Source organism: Cololabis saira, chromosome 1, assembly GCF_033807715.1.
Source record: "Cololabis saira isolate AMF1-May2022 chromosome 1, fColSai1.1, whole genome shotgun sequence".
In the NCBI taxonomy this organism is placed as follows: domain Eukaryota; kingdom Metazoa; phylum Chordata; class Actinopteri; order Beloniformes; family Belonidae; genus Cololabis; species Cololabis saira.
The window spans coordinates 41,897,620-41,913,157 of record NC_084587.1 but is presented as its reverse complement, the minus strand read 5'-3'; the positions used below and the strand labels follow the sequence as shown (position 1 = coordinate 41,913,157).

Genomic DNA, 15,538 nt, shown 5'->3' with positions numbered 1-15,538 from the left:
ATTTCCTGCGCTGTCCTGCGGATGTGACGTCAAATGACGCTACATGCGCGTTCTCCCGTGCTGGCTTCGCTGTTGGCTGCAGTACCCCCGACGGCCGTCGTAGCGCTAATGAGTCTCATTTCTTATTCTTGCCTCAAGCTCCTTTAAGTCTTTTTGGAAGGGAAAAAGGAATATTAGACTGATCCGATGATCTTGTACTGGGTTGATATCAGACATTAAGGTAGCAGATAAAAAAAAACGAGCGGCAAAATAAGGTGCAAATATTAAAGTTGTACTGTATCTAGTGTTCCATCCACACACACACACACACGTTCACAACACTTCCAAAACGATGTGGGGAGAGGGGCGACCACGCCCACTTAGGAGACAGGAAGTGTATACCATTTCATACCATTGGCAGAAACAGTAATGCGTTATCTTCTGTATAGAGTATCTTTGGTAGTAATAGTAGTAGTAGGTCATCTTAAGTTCTCGTTGGCTTCAGACCGGAAGTTATGTGATAATGTTTGTCTTCCGGCGCTTATGTCGGACACTTTATTTTGAAGGCGCTACCGGAAGTGCCGCCCCAGTCCCGGCAGCTGCACAGCCTCGTCTGACAGCTGGTTCGGGCAGGAGTTGTGACTCCGAGCGCCGTCGATGAGGACATCAGGCGGGAGTGGGTGACGGCACCGGACCGACACAGTCCGGCCATGGACGAGCAGGCGGGCCCCGGCGTGTTCCTCAGCAGCAGCAGCCCAGCGGGCAGCGGCGGCGGCGGCGGAGGAGGGAACCCGAGAGCCCCGCAGCCCGGCGGCGGGGAGGCGGCCCGGGCTCCGCGCAGCGTCCCCGGGATCCTGCACTTCCTCCAGCACGAGTGGGCCCGATTCGAGCTGGAGCGGGCGCAGTGGGAGGTGGAGCGGGCCGAGCTGCAGGTGAGCGGCGGGGTTCGGTTCTGATGCTAACCAGATTATGGCTGATTTATGGTTCCGCGTTAAACCAACGCAGTGCCTACGCCGTAGGGTACGCGGAGACGCGCACCGTACGCTGCGCGTTGCCGCGTACCCTACGCCGTAGGGTCTGCGTCGGTGTAACGCGGAACCATAAATCAGGCTTTAGTAGCGGGTTGTTGTGTCATCGCCGCGGCCAGGTTAACCTGCGTGATGACGTCACGTTACCTGTACACCAGCGAGAGCCAGGTGGGAAAATCCATTGTAGGGCTGCAGTTATTGAATATTTTAGAAATCGAGTATTCTACTGAAAATTACATTGATTAATCGAGTAATGGGATAAAACATTTTTGTTTAGTTAAAGAGCGATTATAAATATACATAAGATGTTAGATGTTAATTGACATTACTAAGATTAAATTATATAATACAGTAGGTTCCTGGGTGTGCATTTAAAAACCCTGAATTTACACCAGTTGACCAAATTCACTGCCTTCACTCCAAAAACTAAGGATCTTACCAAGAAATGTTCTTATTTCCAACCTAAAAATGCCATTACACCTGATAACACACATCACTTAAAAGGTTAGGTGTTTTTCCAACGTGTTTCAATTGAACTTTAATTTGTGTCAAGCAAATTTTAAGTTAAGTTTTAAGTTAAAGTCTTGATAAGATTTTGAGTTTTGGCAGTGTTCAAAATAAAATTCTGAGACCTGCTGTATTGGAGCACATTAGCCACCAGCGCTACTTGATGTTTTATCCATCAATGACTGCAGAGCTAAAATTGAAAACTACCCAGTTAACTTTATTACGTTTTTATCTTTCACCCTCATCACTCTTCAGCTCTGTGTATTTACAGATTAAATGCGTTGGCCATGCATCGACAGTAGTCATAATTAATAGAAACCTAGCCCTCCACAGGGCTAACGTTATGTTAGCAAGGTACCGTAACGTTAATCTTATTAATTAGCGCTATATTAACTTAATTTTACCTTGTCTCAGGTGACGGTCCTCCGCTGTCGGAGTAAACAGGGTGTTGGGTGGAGATGCTGCAGCATTGAGGACGTACTGTAGTGGTATCAAGCGCTGTCTTACAGTGAAGACATGCAACAGTGTTAGCCTTGGTGCCCAGCTTGAAACACTCCCACACTTTTGACATTTTCTGCCTAATCTTTTAGTTAAAATCAAACATATCCGCCGCCTCTTTCTTCTACCTTTACGTGCGTGGCGCATTAAACGTAGACCGGGACCGCGAAATACCTGCTTTGAGCTGGCAAAATTAAACAATTCCTCGAGGCAGAGAAAATTCCTGGATAATCTTTTGTAATCGATTTATTCCAGGAATCGTTTCAGCCCTAATCCATTGTCGGACAGAAGTCGGAGCCCCACTGGGAGTAACACCAGCGGGAGCCCGTGTGTTGGGTTTAGTCTGTATTCCGGGGCTGCTGCCAGCAGACCAGCATCCACCAGTGGACCTCACAGGGACGGAGACCCACAGCGCGTGTTTCCCACTCAGCACGCGAGTCGAGCCTCGGGCGTCCGATAATGGAAGCATGGCTGGATTCGGTGGTTCTGGTCCGTTGGACTCATCCACTTTCAGAATTCCACTGTGTCAGAATCTATAAAACCGAAGTCATTTTTCGGTCAGCTAAAGCTCAAAAGTGTCACAGTCAAAGGAGTTGAACCAGGTACCAGGACCAGTAGGTCTGGGACCAGGACCCGTAGGTCTGCCGGGACCACAAACCAGTTTCTTCTGAACATCTGTGTGTTCTGCTGCCGTGCAGGTTGAACTGGTAGCGGGGCTTCTTCTGCAGGGAAGAGGAAAAGGAAGAGGAAGAGGAAGAGGAAAGTGGCTCCAGAGGTGGAGAGATGACTCAGTTCATCCTGCACAAAGAAAAGGAAGATTCCTGCAAACAGGCCGAAGGATGTATGTTTTTTGATGCTTCCACAAATGTAGCGTGGTTGTTTCAGAACCATGGGGGGGGGGCTTTTAGGACTTCATATCGATACCGATACTTATCGTTACTCTTATTGAAACTTTGGTTCCATCTCCCCTCTGAGGGGGCATGAAGGTCTTCAACTTACATCGGGCTTCCTCTGCCGTGTGGGCGTGGTTCCGAGTCATCAGGGAGACATCCAAGTCAGGACTCATCATTCGGCACTCGTCATGAAGTCGAGCCCCAAGACGAGGAACTCGGGACGAGTTGAAGTTTGTACGGTGGCAAGAAAAAGAATGAAGATATGGTGATCTGCTTTAATTCACTATTAATATAATCTGATCTCTATCAAGGACACAATAACGGGCAGATGCTGATGCTACAGCTGGTGGTGGAACATGAGGGGAACCAGAACCTGCTAGCTCCACCCTGACAGAAGGCACACACACCTGCAGACGGGCCTCAGTGAACCGGGCTGGTTGAAGTTGAAGTTTGTGCTTCGTCTGGTTGGAGACGGACAGGATGTTGGTGTCCAGGTTTCTGGGCCACAGTGATTAATTTAGACAGAACCTCGGAGTCTGGAACTGGGTCAGACACCAGAATCTTATCACTCATGTAGTTCCAGCTGAGACAGAGGATGCCCCCTTCTGTCGTAGTCTGAACCCAGACAGTGATGGCGGTTGTGGACCCAGGTCCTCCTTTGTTCTGGTTCTCCTCGTCCTCATCCTCATCCTCGTCCTCCTCCCCGTCCTTCCTCGTCCTCCTTGCTCCCTTGTCCTTCTCCTCCTCCTCGTCTTCCTCATCCTCCTGCCCCCCCCCCCCCCCCCCTTTCCCTCGTTCCAATCACAGCTTCGTCAGCTCCAGGGCTGAGTGTTTGTTGTCAGCGCTCCCGTAGGGGGAAGCGACTTCCTGCTCCTCATCCTCACACCCCCACCCCCCCACCCCTATTCCAATCACAGCCCTGTCAGCTCCAGGGCTGAGCGTTTGTCGTCAGCGCTACCGTAGGGGGCGAGTGGTTTTGTCACGCTGCTATTCTTGTTCACATTCACCACAACCCCCCCCATGTTTTTTGTTTTCTGTCACTTTGTTGATCGCTCCTTCATCTCCTCCTCTGGGCATCGCATCATCTTCCTCCGCCTCTTTCATCTTTCCCTCCCCTCCTGCTCTTAGCATCCTTTGTAGAGTGCCAGGGTGTCATGGCGATGCCAGCAGCGTGGGTAGCTCCAGGATTAGGGTTTTGTATCCGGAGCAGGAGAGGACCGGATTGAGAGGCTTTGTGGTTCCTAATGTAGACCCTTTAGATCAGAGTTTCTCAATCCTGGTCCTCGTGGGCCCCTGTCCTGCATGTTTTAGATGTTTCCCTGCACCAACACACCTGATTCTAATTAATGGTCCTCATTAGCTTCTCACCTAGGTCTGCACAACTCTGTTGATGACACAGGTACTGTGTGTGTTACGGTGTGCTGAAGCAGGGTAGTATCTAAGTCGTGCAGGACAGGGTACCACGAGGACCATGATTGAGAAACACTGCTTTAGATTAATGAATCGACGGATCAGTCCAGGCGGACGGGCCCGTCTGTTGCTGGTTCGCGTTAAACCAACGCGGCGACTCCGAGGTCAAAAAGTTACCAGGAGGTTCTGTTTGTGGGGACCTGCTCAACTCTTTATTCATTCTGTAAAACGCTTTTATTAAGGGGGAATTGAAGTTGTCACGAGCACGTGTTCTTGTGTGGGGTCGGGTACCGACCCAGTGAATGCTGGGGGTCTGAACCTGAAGATCCAGAACCTGACGGTCTGTGGAGGAACCGCAGGTCTGGATCCGGACCCCTGGCTTCCAACAGCCCCGGCAGCCATTGAAGGAGGTCTGCTGGGGCTTCAACCGTCCAGGGTTGTCGTCTTGCCAACAGGAAGTAGCATAAATGTCAACAGCCGTAATTTAACCCACACAAACTCTTGCCGCACCTTCGCAGCGCCGAGGACAACTATAAGAGGATGGCCATGATCACGAGTGAGACGTTTGGTGTTAAAGGACAGCTGTTTCCATGCAGCACGTCTTCAGCTTCGGTCTGGTCCTCACAGACATCTCTGCAGACTGACGTCCTCCACCAGGGCTCCGTTGTGGTCAAAGAGGACGTGATAACATTTGAACATCTAATGTGACATTGATGTCAGACGAGAGCAAACAAACAAACCAACGTCGATGTTTCTGACACTTGGACGACTTTATCTGGAAACTTGTGTGTCAATGGAGACCAAGACTGAATGTCTTGTGAAGGTGAACAGTCTACAAGGAAATGTCCTGCCGTTTACAATGGTGGATGTCCCCCGGCAGCTTATGACCTGTATAACTGTTCCTTGAGAGCTGTTCTCTGAAGAGTCTCAACTTTCCTACAGCAACCCCCCCCCATCCTCCCCGCAAGCTTAGCAGCTTATCCTCCCTTCTACTCACTATCCTCATCTTCTGGAAGAATGAATTAATCCCTTCACTGCTCCAGATTTAAGCAGCGGGAAATCCCTGCTGTCTCCTGACACTAAATAATGTTTGCACCGCAGTCACCGGGCGGTGGGGTCACGCTGGTTCACAATAGTCCAATGAACACACGGGACAGATGGACTTCTGACTGTATTTGTCTTACAAACAAGGATGTGGAGGATGTTGTTGATCAAATTTACAGCAAGTCAAAGCTGGTCTGCATCCTTCAGGCCCGCAAGAAAGGGGCTCCTTAGGGCTGATAGGTAGCAGCTTCACCTGTGGCTAACTACCAACCGGGTAGCCCCCAGGGTCAGGTCAGCTGATCAAAGTGCTGGACAAGCGAAAGGAAAACAAAAACAAAACGGGACAATGTAAAAAAAAATTCAACATAAATAAAATACAAAAATCATGGTGAGTTAAATGCTAGTGAGTAAAATTGAATTTTAAGATGAGATTTAAAAACAGCCATAGAAGGAGCCAGGCGTATGTGCAATGCAGCTCGCTCCAGAGTTTGGGGCCAGTTACTGCAGAGGCCCAGTCGCCCCTGCTCTTTAGCCTGGAGGGGGGAACCGTTAGGCAGAGTTGGTCAGCTGACCGTAGAGCCCTAGAAGGTCTATCGACAATTTAAAAGACCTGAGGTGTAAGAAAGTGCAAGACCATGTAAAGATTTCAAAAAACAACAAAAAAAACAAAATTAAAAATTGATCCTATAACAGGGGAGCCAATGAAGAGCTGCGAGCACAGGTGTAATATGGTCCCGCCTTTGCGTTCTGGTTAAGAGGCGAGCTGCAGCGTTTTGAACCAGCTGCAGACGGGACAGGGAGGAACAGCTAATGCCTGCATACAGTGCATTGCAGTAGTTTAGGCGGGATGACCAAAAGGCATGTGTAACTTTCTCAAAGTTTTTGAAAGATGAAAAGGGTTTAACCTTGGATAAAAGCCTCAACTGGAAGAAACTAGATTTTACATCTGCATTAATTTGTTTCTCCATTTTAAAGTTAGAGTCCAAAATTACACCAAGGTTTTTGGCAGTATCTTTTAAATGTGGTTCAAGGGGTCCTAGATCTACACGAGTTGCAGGCAGCACTGGGACGAAAAACTAGGACCCTCAGTTTTATTTTTATTAAAGTTTAAAAAGTTTGGTTCCAGTCATCCCAGCATGCAGCAGCTGGCAATTTGTGCTAATGAAGCAAAAATGGCTGATTTGGAAAGTACATTTCTCTTTTAAAATGTTCAAAAACCTCCAGTTCTAGAGCAGATAAACCAATCTGGGTCCAATAAAGTTGTTATATAGCAGGACGTCTGTGAAAGAGGCGCAGAGTCGTGTGAGTTTGAGGTTTGGGTGCATCTGCTGCAGCAGAAAACACGGGGGCGGGGCTTCCCAACCTGGTTAACATATTTATTCCATCAGATGATTTTCTGACTAACTGAGTGTTAAAGTATAGACTTATAACCAAACAACGAGATGGAGGGCGGTTTCGGGTGGTCGGCAGGGTTCAGTGGAGGGTCCTGTGGTGTTTGGAGGCGTGTCAGCCTGACCTCTATGGCCACTTGGTTTCCAGCATCTTCATGATAGACATCCCACAGCTGCCACGTGACATTCAGACGTGTCGGGAGGATCTATAATTACGAGGCGCTGCCGGTGCCTGCCTACACGAAAGGCCGCGAAACATCCCACCGAGTTCACCCTCGGACGCCATGGCAACAAGCAAAGGACCATCGCAGAACTCAGACAACACTCTAAATGTTCCATCGTCCCCACATCTGCAGCGATAGAGAGAGGAGAGTTTCAGTTTACTGATGATTGAGCGTCAAAGGAAGAGATCCCGAACGAGTGCAGCGAGGAGGTAGAGGGGCTTGTTGAAGGAAGGAAGACGGGGAGGGGGGCAAGGGAGAAACCGTGACCTGGGATTAAAAACAAACTATGGAATTTGGTCTGGTGTAAAAGCAGTGAGGTTCCCAGCTAACTCAGGACGGGGGTGAAGGAGTACTCTTTCAAGAGTTTTACCAGCATCGGGCCGCTCGGTGGCGCAGTGGGTTAAGCAGTGGCTCATATACTGAGGCTACAGTCCTCCTGCAGCGGTCGCAGGTTCGAATCCCGGCCTGCGCACCTTTGCTGCATGTCATCCCCGATCTCTCTCTCTACCCCTTTCATATCTGCAGCTTGAATAAAGGGCCACTAGAGCCCAAAAAAATCTTTAAAAAAAAAAAAAAGAGTTTTACCAGCATCAACGTAGTGGTTGGGTTTGCTTTAGGTTCAACTCCCTGGCTCCCAGGTCCACGTCTCCCCTCTGTGATGCAGCTGCAGCGGTAGACCCTGAATCAGGGTTAGTTAGATATCACTCCGTGTGAACCTTTAACTCTTTGGTCTGTTGTCAGAGAGATGACCTCCTCCAGAGCTGCTCGTGTCTGCAGCAGGTTACCATGGTGATGTGGTCGCGAAGGCTTAAACCCAGTTTGACCTCCGACTGCACGGCCTCTGATTCTCAGCGTGAAAATTGTTTAATCGTCTCAGTGACTTGTGGATGCCTGGAGTGACCAGCGACCCAGTTACAAAACCGGGTGTGTGCATGCGTGTGTGTGTGTGTGTCTTTAAAACTGCCCTAGGGCCATGATTAGAACCAGAGCGTGCTCTCCACGTTGGAACTCGATTGACTCACAAACTAAATTGTGTTGGTCCTCTGATTCACAGAAACTCAGATGGGTCACGTTCTGGGTTTAAAAGGCAAAACTCAGCTTTTAGTTTCAGTTTTAAACTTGAAGAAGAAGAAAAAAAGCTCAGTTTTATTTAGAATATGATTTTCTTTGAGTGGCAGGCTCCATTTATTTCTGCTGAACAGATCTATAGCTGAGTTTGGACTTGCATCAGGTTCTGCTCATCGGTATTCCTGTGTCCCAGTAGAGCTCCACTAGTCCAGGTTCAGGCTCTGGTTTCAGATGTTGTTTCAGAAGCAACATTTGAAAATGAGGACGTTTGGACAGTTTTGATTAGATTGAGTGTAAAGTAATATGGATTAACATCGTGGGCCGGCACAGGCGGACTGCGCCCGGCTGAAAGAGGTAACGTTGACTGAAATACGGCCGAAGTGTTCCAGCTGGCAAATAAGGAGATTGGACCTGGAACCGCTAGTCTGGATCCAGACCCTAGAGGTCCATAAAGGAACTGCAGATTGGAATTAGCTTCACATAAACAAAGCTGGACTCATCTGCTCACAACTTTGTTTAATCTAACTGCTGACCTGGTTTTACAGAAGCTGCACACACAAATGCTCATCAGTGTGAGAACGGGGGGGTTGTTGTTGTGGGAGTTGAGGCTGTGATGTCAGGGTAGATGTCGTATATCGCCGGGGTAACAGCTGGATGTTTCAGAGCCTCCGGGTCCCCAACGACAGAAACTGAGGAGTTCTAGGCCCAAGCTGCTGTTGCACACCTGATGGAGATGAAATCCACTCAGTGTGCTCGTTGTAATATTTAGGTGGGTTAATTAATGTTGTAAATACACACACAAACCCACACAAACACACGCAAAACCATGCAAACCCACACATGCACACACAAACGCATAAACCCAAACAAACTCACACACACACAAACCCATAAACCCACACATACACACACAAAACAACACAAACGCACACAAAACCACACAAACACACGCAAACACACCATAAACAAACCACGCAAACCCACACCAACTTAAAACCTGGATATCTGCCCCTAAAAGTATGGAGACATTACTCTGATAGTCTCAGTCTCTATGACAACACAGCCCAAATCCGGCGTCCTCCTCATGCTAGCCGAGTCGGACTCTGGTCGGCCACCTACCATCTGTTCCCACGCTCTTGCCTCGTGCCCTGGTCTAAGATGGGTCAGGTGAGGGGGCTCGGTCTGGGAATGTCTACTCTGTTCCCAGCAGTCTTCACGAGTCATTGGCCTCCCGACCTGGTGGAGCGGAACCCTCCTGACCTTCAGGACCTGGACTCAGCAGTCAGAGACTGGGACTCGTGTCTGGGATTAAAGTGCACTTCCCCCTCAGATAACCTACCCAAGTACCTGCTGGTTCCATGTTCAGACCTCCATCGTTTCACCTCGTTTTTCAGGAACAGATTTGTGGATCCGTGAGCCCTGCTTCATGGGTTTTTGGGACAAAAGTAGATGGGAGATCTTTCTTCCTGGCCTCTTCCTGTCAAGTTTTCTAATGGGCACGTGAGAGTAGTGAACGTTTCCTTCACCTCAGTCTTCGAATCAGGAAGTCAGAAAGCGGTCTAAACTTCACGGCCAAATCACACACATGGTTCAGGTTTGGGGCTCCGAGGGTCTCTTGGTAGAGACCTGTGTGGAGGAGAGACATCCGGGATGTTCGTTGGGGCCCTGGGTCTCCTTTCTTCCTGCTGTCCCCCTCACTGTCCCCTCCTGCATGTGGGGGCTCTTGTCCTAATGGGATGGGTTTTGCAGGCACTCATGGCTGGTACCTGTGTGCTCAAAACCTGGCCGACTGGTGGAGAACCCTATGAGATATGTTGACCCCTGTGACTGGGGGATCGGTGTGGGGGAGCTCTGGACTCCACCCTGTAGGTCCGGTTCCTCCTGTCTTCTCTGTGCCACCCAGCTGGGAGGGAACTAAGCCTTGGTGGTTGTGGGAGCTGGGGTCCCCTTGTGCCGTGCCGTCAGTGCTGCAGGTGTGTTGTGGTTCCGCTTGCTGGTGCCTACTCTGGATTTTGGGCTGGTTTGCTTTGCTTCCAGGGGCCTGAGGAGTGGGGGGACTGGCTCCTGAAGGACTGGAGAGGAAATCCAGTCCACTGGTGGGGGTGTTGCTGCCTGACAGTGGCCCAACCGACCAGAACCAAGTGTGATTCAGCCTGAGGTTCTGGTTGAGTTGTTGGTAAACTCATATTGGTGGTAAACATCACTGCCTCATGTACCGATGCTAGTTTCAGGTGTGGTATGAATCAGGGGGGTAACATCCAACCAGCTGACTACACACACCGCTGCACCATCAACTTGCACCGCTGCACCATCAACAGCGGTACTAATGGACACAGACTAAGCTGCCTCTAGATACCATTGGATAGACACACAACCAATGAGAGAAGGGAGTCATGTGACCTGGTCAGTGTGAGAGCCAGACCAGCATCAACATCTCAAACGTTGGTGTTTTTCAGAAAAACATGTTTTATTGGTAACTCTGCAGCTGTGTCGGCTGTTTTGAATAGTGTCTCTGTACCTGTACGAGTCGCCGTATCAAGGCCACACCTAACTTGTTGTGATTGGTTTGGTACGTTCTGTACCGGTGGAAATGGCTGTGGATCGGAGGAGTACCAGAATCGTTTATTCAGAGAATTTTTCACCCTTTTTCCAGATCAAATATGTTTTGTATTTTTCCAGAAGTTGTTTTATGTTTTAATGACCAGTTGGAAGCTAAAGTACATTTCACTGGTGAAGTGAAATAAAGAAACTGAAATGCATTTACCCATAAAGCCTGAACTCTGGTCTGAAGTTCTGTATGAGCGATAAATCAGATCCAGAGTCCTGCAGGCCGTCTCAGTCGCCTGTCCGTCCTCAGCTCTGCTACGACAGATTAAATGTTTCATCCACCTCCTGATGCGTTATCTTTTTTAATTCTCTTGAAGTGATGAGTGTTTGCTTTTATTTTTTATTCTTCTCAACTGAACTTTAGTGTTTGATTAAGACCTCCCGCGGGATCGCGGTTCGGTGTTCCAGAAAACCAAGAGCTTCCTCTGTGTGTTTCAGGCTCAGATCGCCTTCCTGCAGGGCGAGAGGCGGGGCCAGGAGAACCTGAAGAAGGACCTGGTCAGACGGATCAAGATGCTGGAGTACGCCCTCAAACAGGAGAGGTGAGGCTTCATCACGCGTCCCCCCCCCCGTCCATCCACCCAGAGACAGAAAGTCCTCCGTCTCAGCAGCTCTTATGTGTACTCTCACCTGCTTCATGTCTGATTTCTCCACAGCTTCATTTCATGTAGTATTTACACACTTATAAAAGATGTTACAGTAAAATATAACAATTTAATTTCAACCAGGAGATTATTGTACCAGTCTAGATTGTCTAGATCATATTTATACTCTGTGTACTGTAATAAGAGCTAGAATTTTTGAAGGAAAGTAAAGATTTTCAAAAAGCTTTTGATTGTGTGCACAGACATTTGTTGGAGTTTAAACTTGTGACGGCTGATGTTGATGGTTCATTTTACAAAGCAGTTAAGGCATTATATAAAAATCCAGTGGCATGTGTTCAGGTAAACAATATGAGAACAGGATGGTTTTCAACTCCACTGGGAGTCAAACAGGGAGATGTTCTCTCTCCTACCCTCTTTTCTCTGTTTATAAATGATTTAGCGCAACAAATTAAGAATGAAGACATCGGAGTGAAAATAGATGACATGAAATTAAATGTACTTTTGTATGCGGATGACATTGTTATCTTGGCAGACAGGGAGGGTGTAAATGAGTTACAGTCCCTGTTAGACATTGTGGATAACTGATGTCGGAAATGGAGATTGTTAATCAATCAAGGAAAAACCCAAGTTATACATTTTAGAAAAGTTGGAGTAACTAGAAGCACTTTTAATTTTAATGTTGGAGTTGAACCTTTATGTTATACAAATATTTACAAATATCTTGGCCTCACCCTGGATGAACACTTACAGTTCAAAGAAGGTATTAATATCCTCACTGATACGGCAGGCAGAGCATTAGGTTCTATTGTAAGTAAAATGAAGAATTGTAAACATCTTATTTATACTACCTTTTCAAAGCTTTATGAGGCCTGTGTTTCTCCAATTATTTTGTATGCAGCAGGGGTATGGGGGGGTAAAGAGTTATCCAGAGTGAATGCTATTCAAAATCGGGCTATTCGATGTTTTTTAGGTGTGCACAAATTTACAAGGTGATATGGGTTGGGAGCCGTGTTTAATCAAGCAGAAGGGGGAAATGCTTAGACTCTGGAATCGTCTGTCTTCTATGCCAGAGGCTAGAATAGCCAAAAAAGTTTTTAATTGGGACAAAACACATAACTATGCTAACTACACTTGAATATTTCCTGTAGAATTAAGCCTGATGCTGACCTTTTCCAGGGGCAACCTCTGTGGGTAGGATGCGTCTGAGATGGACCGTCATACGATAGAAACCTATCCTGTGGTCAGTTGAATCAGAATTCCCGATCTTTTTTGGATAAATTGGCGTCTTAAAACATGTTTGCAGGAAAAATGAGGGGATCTTCATCACTTCCTCCATGCTAGAGTGCCCTTGAAGGCGATTGTTGATGAACAATCGTTGAGCTCCTGTCTTTAGTTGTATGTTCAGATCATTGGTTGATTGTGAGATTGTTGCAGCTCCACTCTTGTGTAACTTATCTGGTGATGTGGGGACTGTCGTGTCCTTCACGTGGTCGTGAACTGATTGTTGACGTCACGTTTCCTCATATTCTGCACTTCACTGCATCACCAGTGAGTGTCGCCAACGGACAAAACCTCAGAAAAGTGCGTACGCCAGCCTTGGTGTGTGCGTGAAAGACCGCAACTTTCTACGTTCAAATCAATTTTTGAATATCCGACCGTGAGCGTAGAAAGTGGCGTACGCACGTTTTTTTTGTTTGCCGCATGTTTTGTACATGAGGCCCATGGTCTTTCCTCTACAGTATAAATTAATCCAGACCATGACGCTGTCCTTTTGAGACCCAAAGACGCTTCTAAACTCGTGCTGCTGGAAACCCAGCCTGGAGCATACGTGTACACTCATCCAGATGTGGAAAGAGCGTCTGTCCTTGGTTCTGCAGGGTGAGACGCTCGCTGTGGTAAGAAGTTACCAACGGCTGGTCTGGAGCTGCCTGGGGGGGTCGGTGGTGGAGCATCCGCCGCCAGGAACGTGTTGCTGATGTCGGAGGAACTCCGCCTCCTCGGTCAAACTCTGATAACCGGTCTGGTTGTGTTCCTGTCCATCCTCAGGGCCAAGTACCACAAGCTGAAGTTCGGGACAGAACTGAACCAGGGAGAAATCAAGCCTCCGAGCTACGATTCAGGTGAGACCAGCTTCTTCTTCCTCTGTTGATGTATAAAACCTGGTCGCGCTTTAGTTGTTGGACTATTTCAAACTCAGGCCTCTCCGTCAGGGTGTCAGCTTGTATGATGCTCGGAGACTTTGGTGGATACGATCAAGTAGGGCTGGGCGATATGGCCTTTTATTAATATCTCAATATTTTTAGGCCATGTCACGATACACGATATATATCTCGATATCTTGCCTTAGCCTTGAATTAACACTTTGATGCATACAATCACACCAGTATGATGATTCTATATGTCTACATTAAAACATTCTTGTTCATACTGCATTAATATATGATCATTTTAAACTTTCAAATAAGTCAAATTTACCAAAACTATATTTATTAAACAGTTACTAAGCAGTGAGTGGCATAAACATAAAAAGTGTCATTTCAAAACAGAAAGTGCACGTTGCATCTCTCTGACTCCCCGTCTGAAGAACATCTGCTAAGAACATGTTCTGGTCCTGGTTTTACCTTGTTTTACCAGGTTTTACCAGGATGAGCTGCTCTGAGCAGGAGGGCCTTTACAGCAGCTTTATATTCAGACTAATTGTAGGTGTAGGGACTGCAATGTTTCATCCTCTCCTCCTTTAATTTGCATCACTTTCACTTACTTTTAGAAATATGACGTCGTATAGTCTTGTTTGACTTTGTTTTGATGATAGTGATTGATTTCATGTGGCCACATTTAAGCAACACTAGGTGACGTTTCTCAGCTATGGAAGAGAAAAGCCTGAATTATGGTTCCGCGTTAAATCGACGCAGAAACTACGCCGTAGTCTACGGCGTAGGGTACGCGGCGACGCGCACTTACGCCGTAGGCTCTGCGTTGATGTAACGCGGGACCATAAATCAGCCTAAAGGGTCGGCTGCGCGTGTCGCGCTGAGCGGCTCCTCGGGTCTCCGGAGAGCCGTGCGGGTCGTGCGAGGAGAAAACATCCCCTTCCATCTTTACTGAACCAGTTAGCTTTGAAAAGAGTCCGTTGCGCGTAGCAACCGCGCAGATGAGCTCACGGCACAAACAGGCGAGTTTGGGAAAGTTAAATTGGGGTGGAAGTGACCGGCGGTCCTGGACAGCAGCGCCGACACCAGCAGCTGGTCAGGGGCCAATGATAATGCACACACGACAGCACGTGACTGACGTATCTAACAAGGTGCGCTTGTTTTATGTCTCAGAGAAGGAGAGACGAGCGAGAGAGTGAGAAAAGCCTGTAATTTAATGCCCGCGGCTAAAAGAAAATGTATATTCGAATATTCACGATAGAGTAATTTTGTACATCGCACAAAGTAGAAGCCGAGATACATCGCCTATACTCGATATATCGCCCAGCCCTACGATCAAGGTTCTCATGTCCAGGTAGGACTGGACATCATCGTGGAGGGTGATCAGGGGACAGAATGTGGTTTCACTTGTCTAGGCCCCAAAAGGCACCAATATTTATCTGCTCCAATTCACTACTTTAGGTTTTTTGCGGCGGAGAACCTCGACACGGGAACGTTGACTCTTTAACCGTCACGTTTCAGTGAAATAACAATAAAACAAACGAGTCCCGACTGCAAAAGAAAAGGTCATATGAGAACTCCTCCACCGGGAACCTAAAAGATAAATGAGACTAAAACAAAACTATAAGATGGAATCCTTGCCAGAGCGGAGACGGGACTGGACCAGGACCAGTAGGTACCTGTAGGTGGTGAGTGGTGCACGCTGCTCCCTCAAACCTCTGGGTAGCTGATCCACACACGCTGTCAAAGCTCTCCTGGGAATGGCGTCCAGACCAGGAACTTTCCTGCCGTCCGCCGGTCTCAGAGCTCTCCTCATGTCGTCCGAGTCCAGCAGCTCGGCTCTGAAGCGGGTCACTGGCTGGTCCGTCGTCTCACCTCTTGTAGGCAGGACTTCCTTGTCATGGTTTCTGCTACGGAGACGGTTCTGGAGGTGTTCTTGAATGGAGACTCGATAACGGTTGGAAACTTCCCGTTGACATGGAGAGTGACCGAGTGATTGGTGACGTTTCTAACGGGTTCTGCTGCTTCAGGTGGGACGTTTTCTTTAAATTGAAGGTTCCGCCTCTCCTGAGATACAGGAGTTAAACAGTCGTCTGTTCCCACTTTCATTAAATCATGAAGAAAAGCTGCAACT

At 47.9% G+C, this 15,538-nt stretch overlaps 1 protein-coding gene across 2 annotated transcripts in view; it reads left to right on the top strand.

Moving 5' to 3' along the window:
- The first annotated feature begins 564 nt into the window (after positions 1 to 564).
- LOC133446098 (striatin-like) overlaps positions 565 to 15,538 on the top strand; it is a 39,334-nt gene continuing 24,360 nt past the window's right edge. For both annotated transcript variants that reach the window (XM_061723888.1, XM_061723879.1), the window contains exons 1-3: positions 565 to 911; positions 11,088 to 11,191; positions 13,301 to 13,374. In XM_061723888.1, coding sequence (XP_061579872.1) covers positions 690 to 911; positions 11,088 to 11,191; positions 13,301 to 13,374 — 400 coding nt within the window. In that variant the 5' untranslated portion in view covers positions 565 to 689. The remainder of the gene's footprint in view (positions 912 to 11,087; positions 11,192 to 13,300; positions 13,375 to 15,538) is intronic.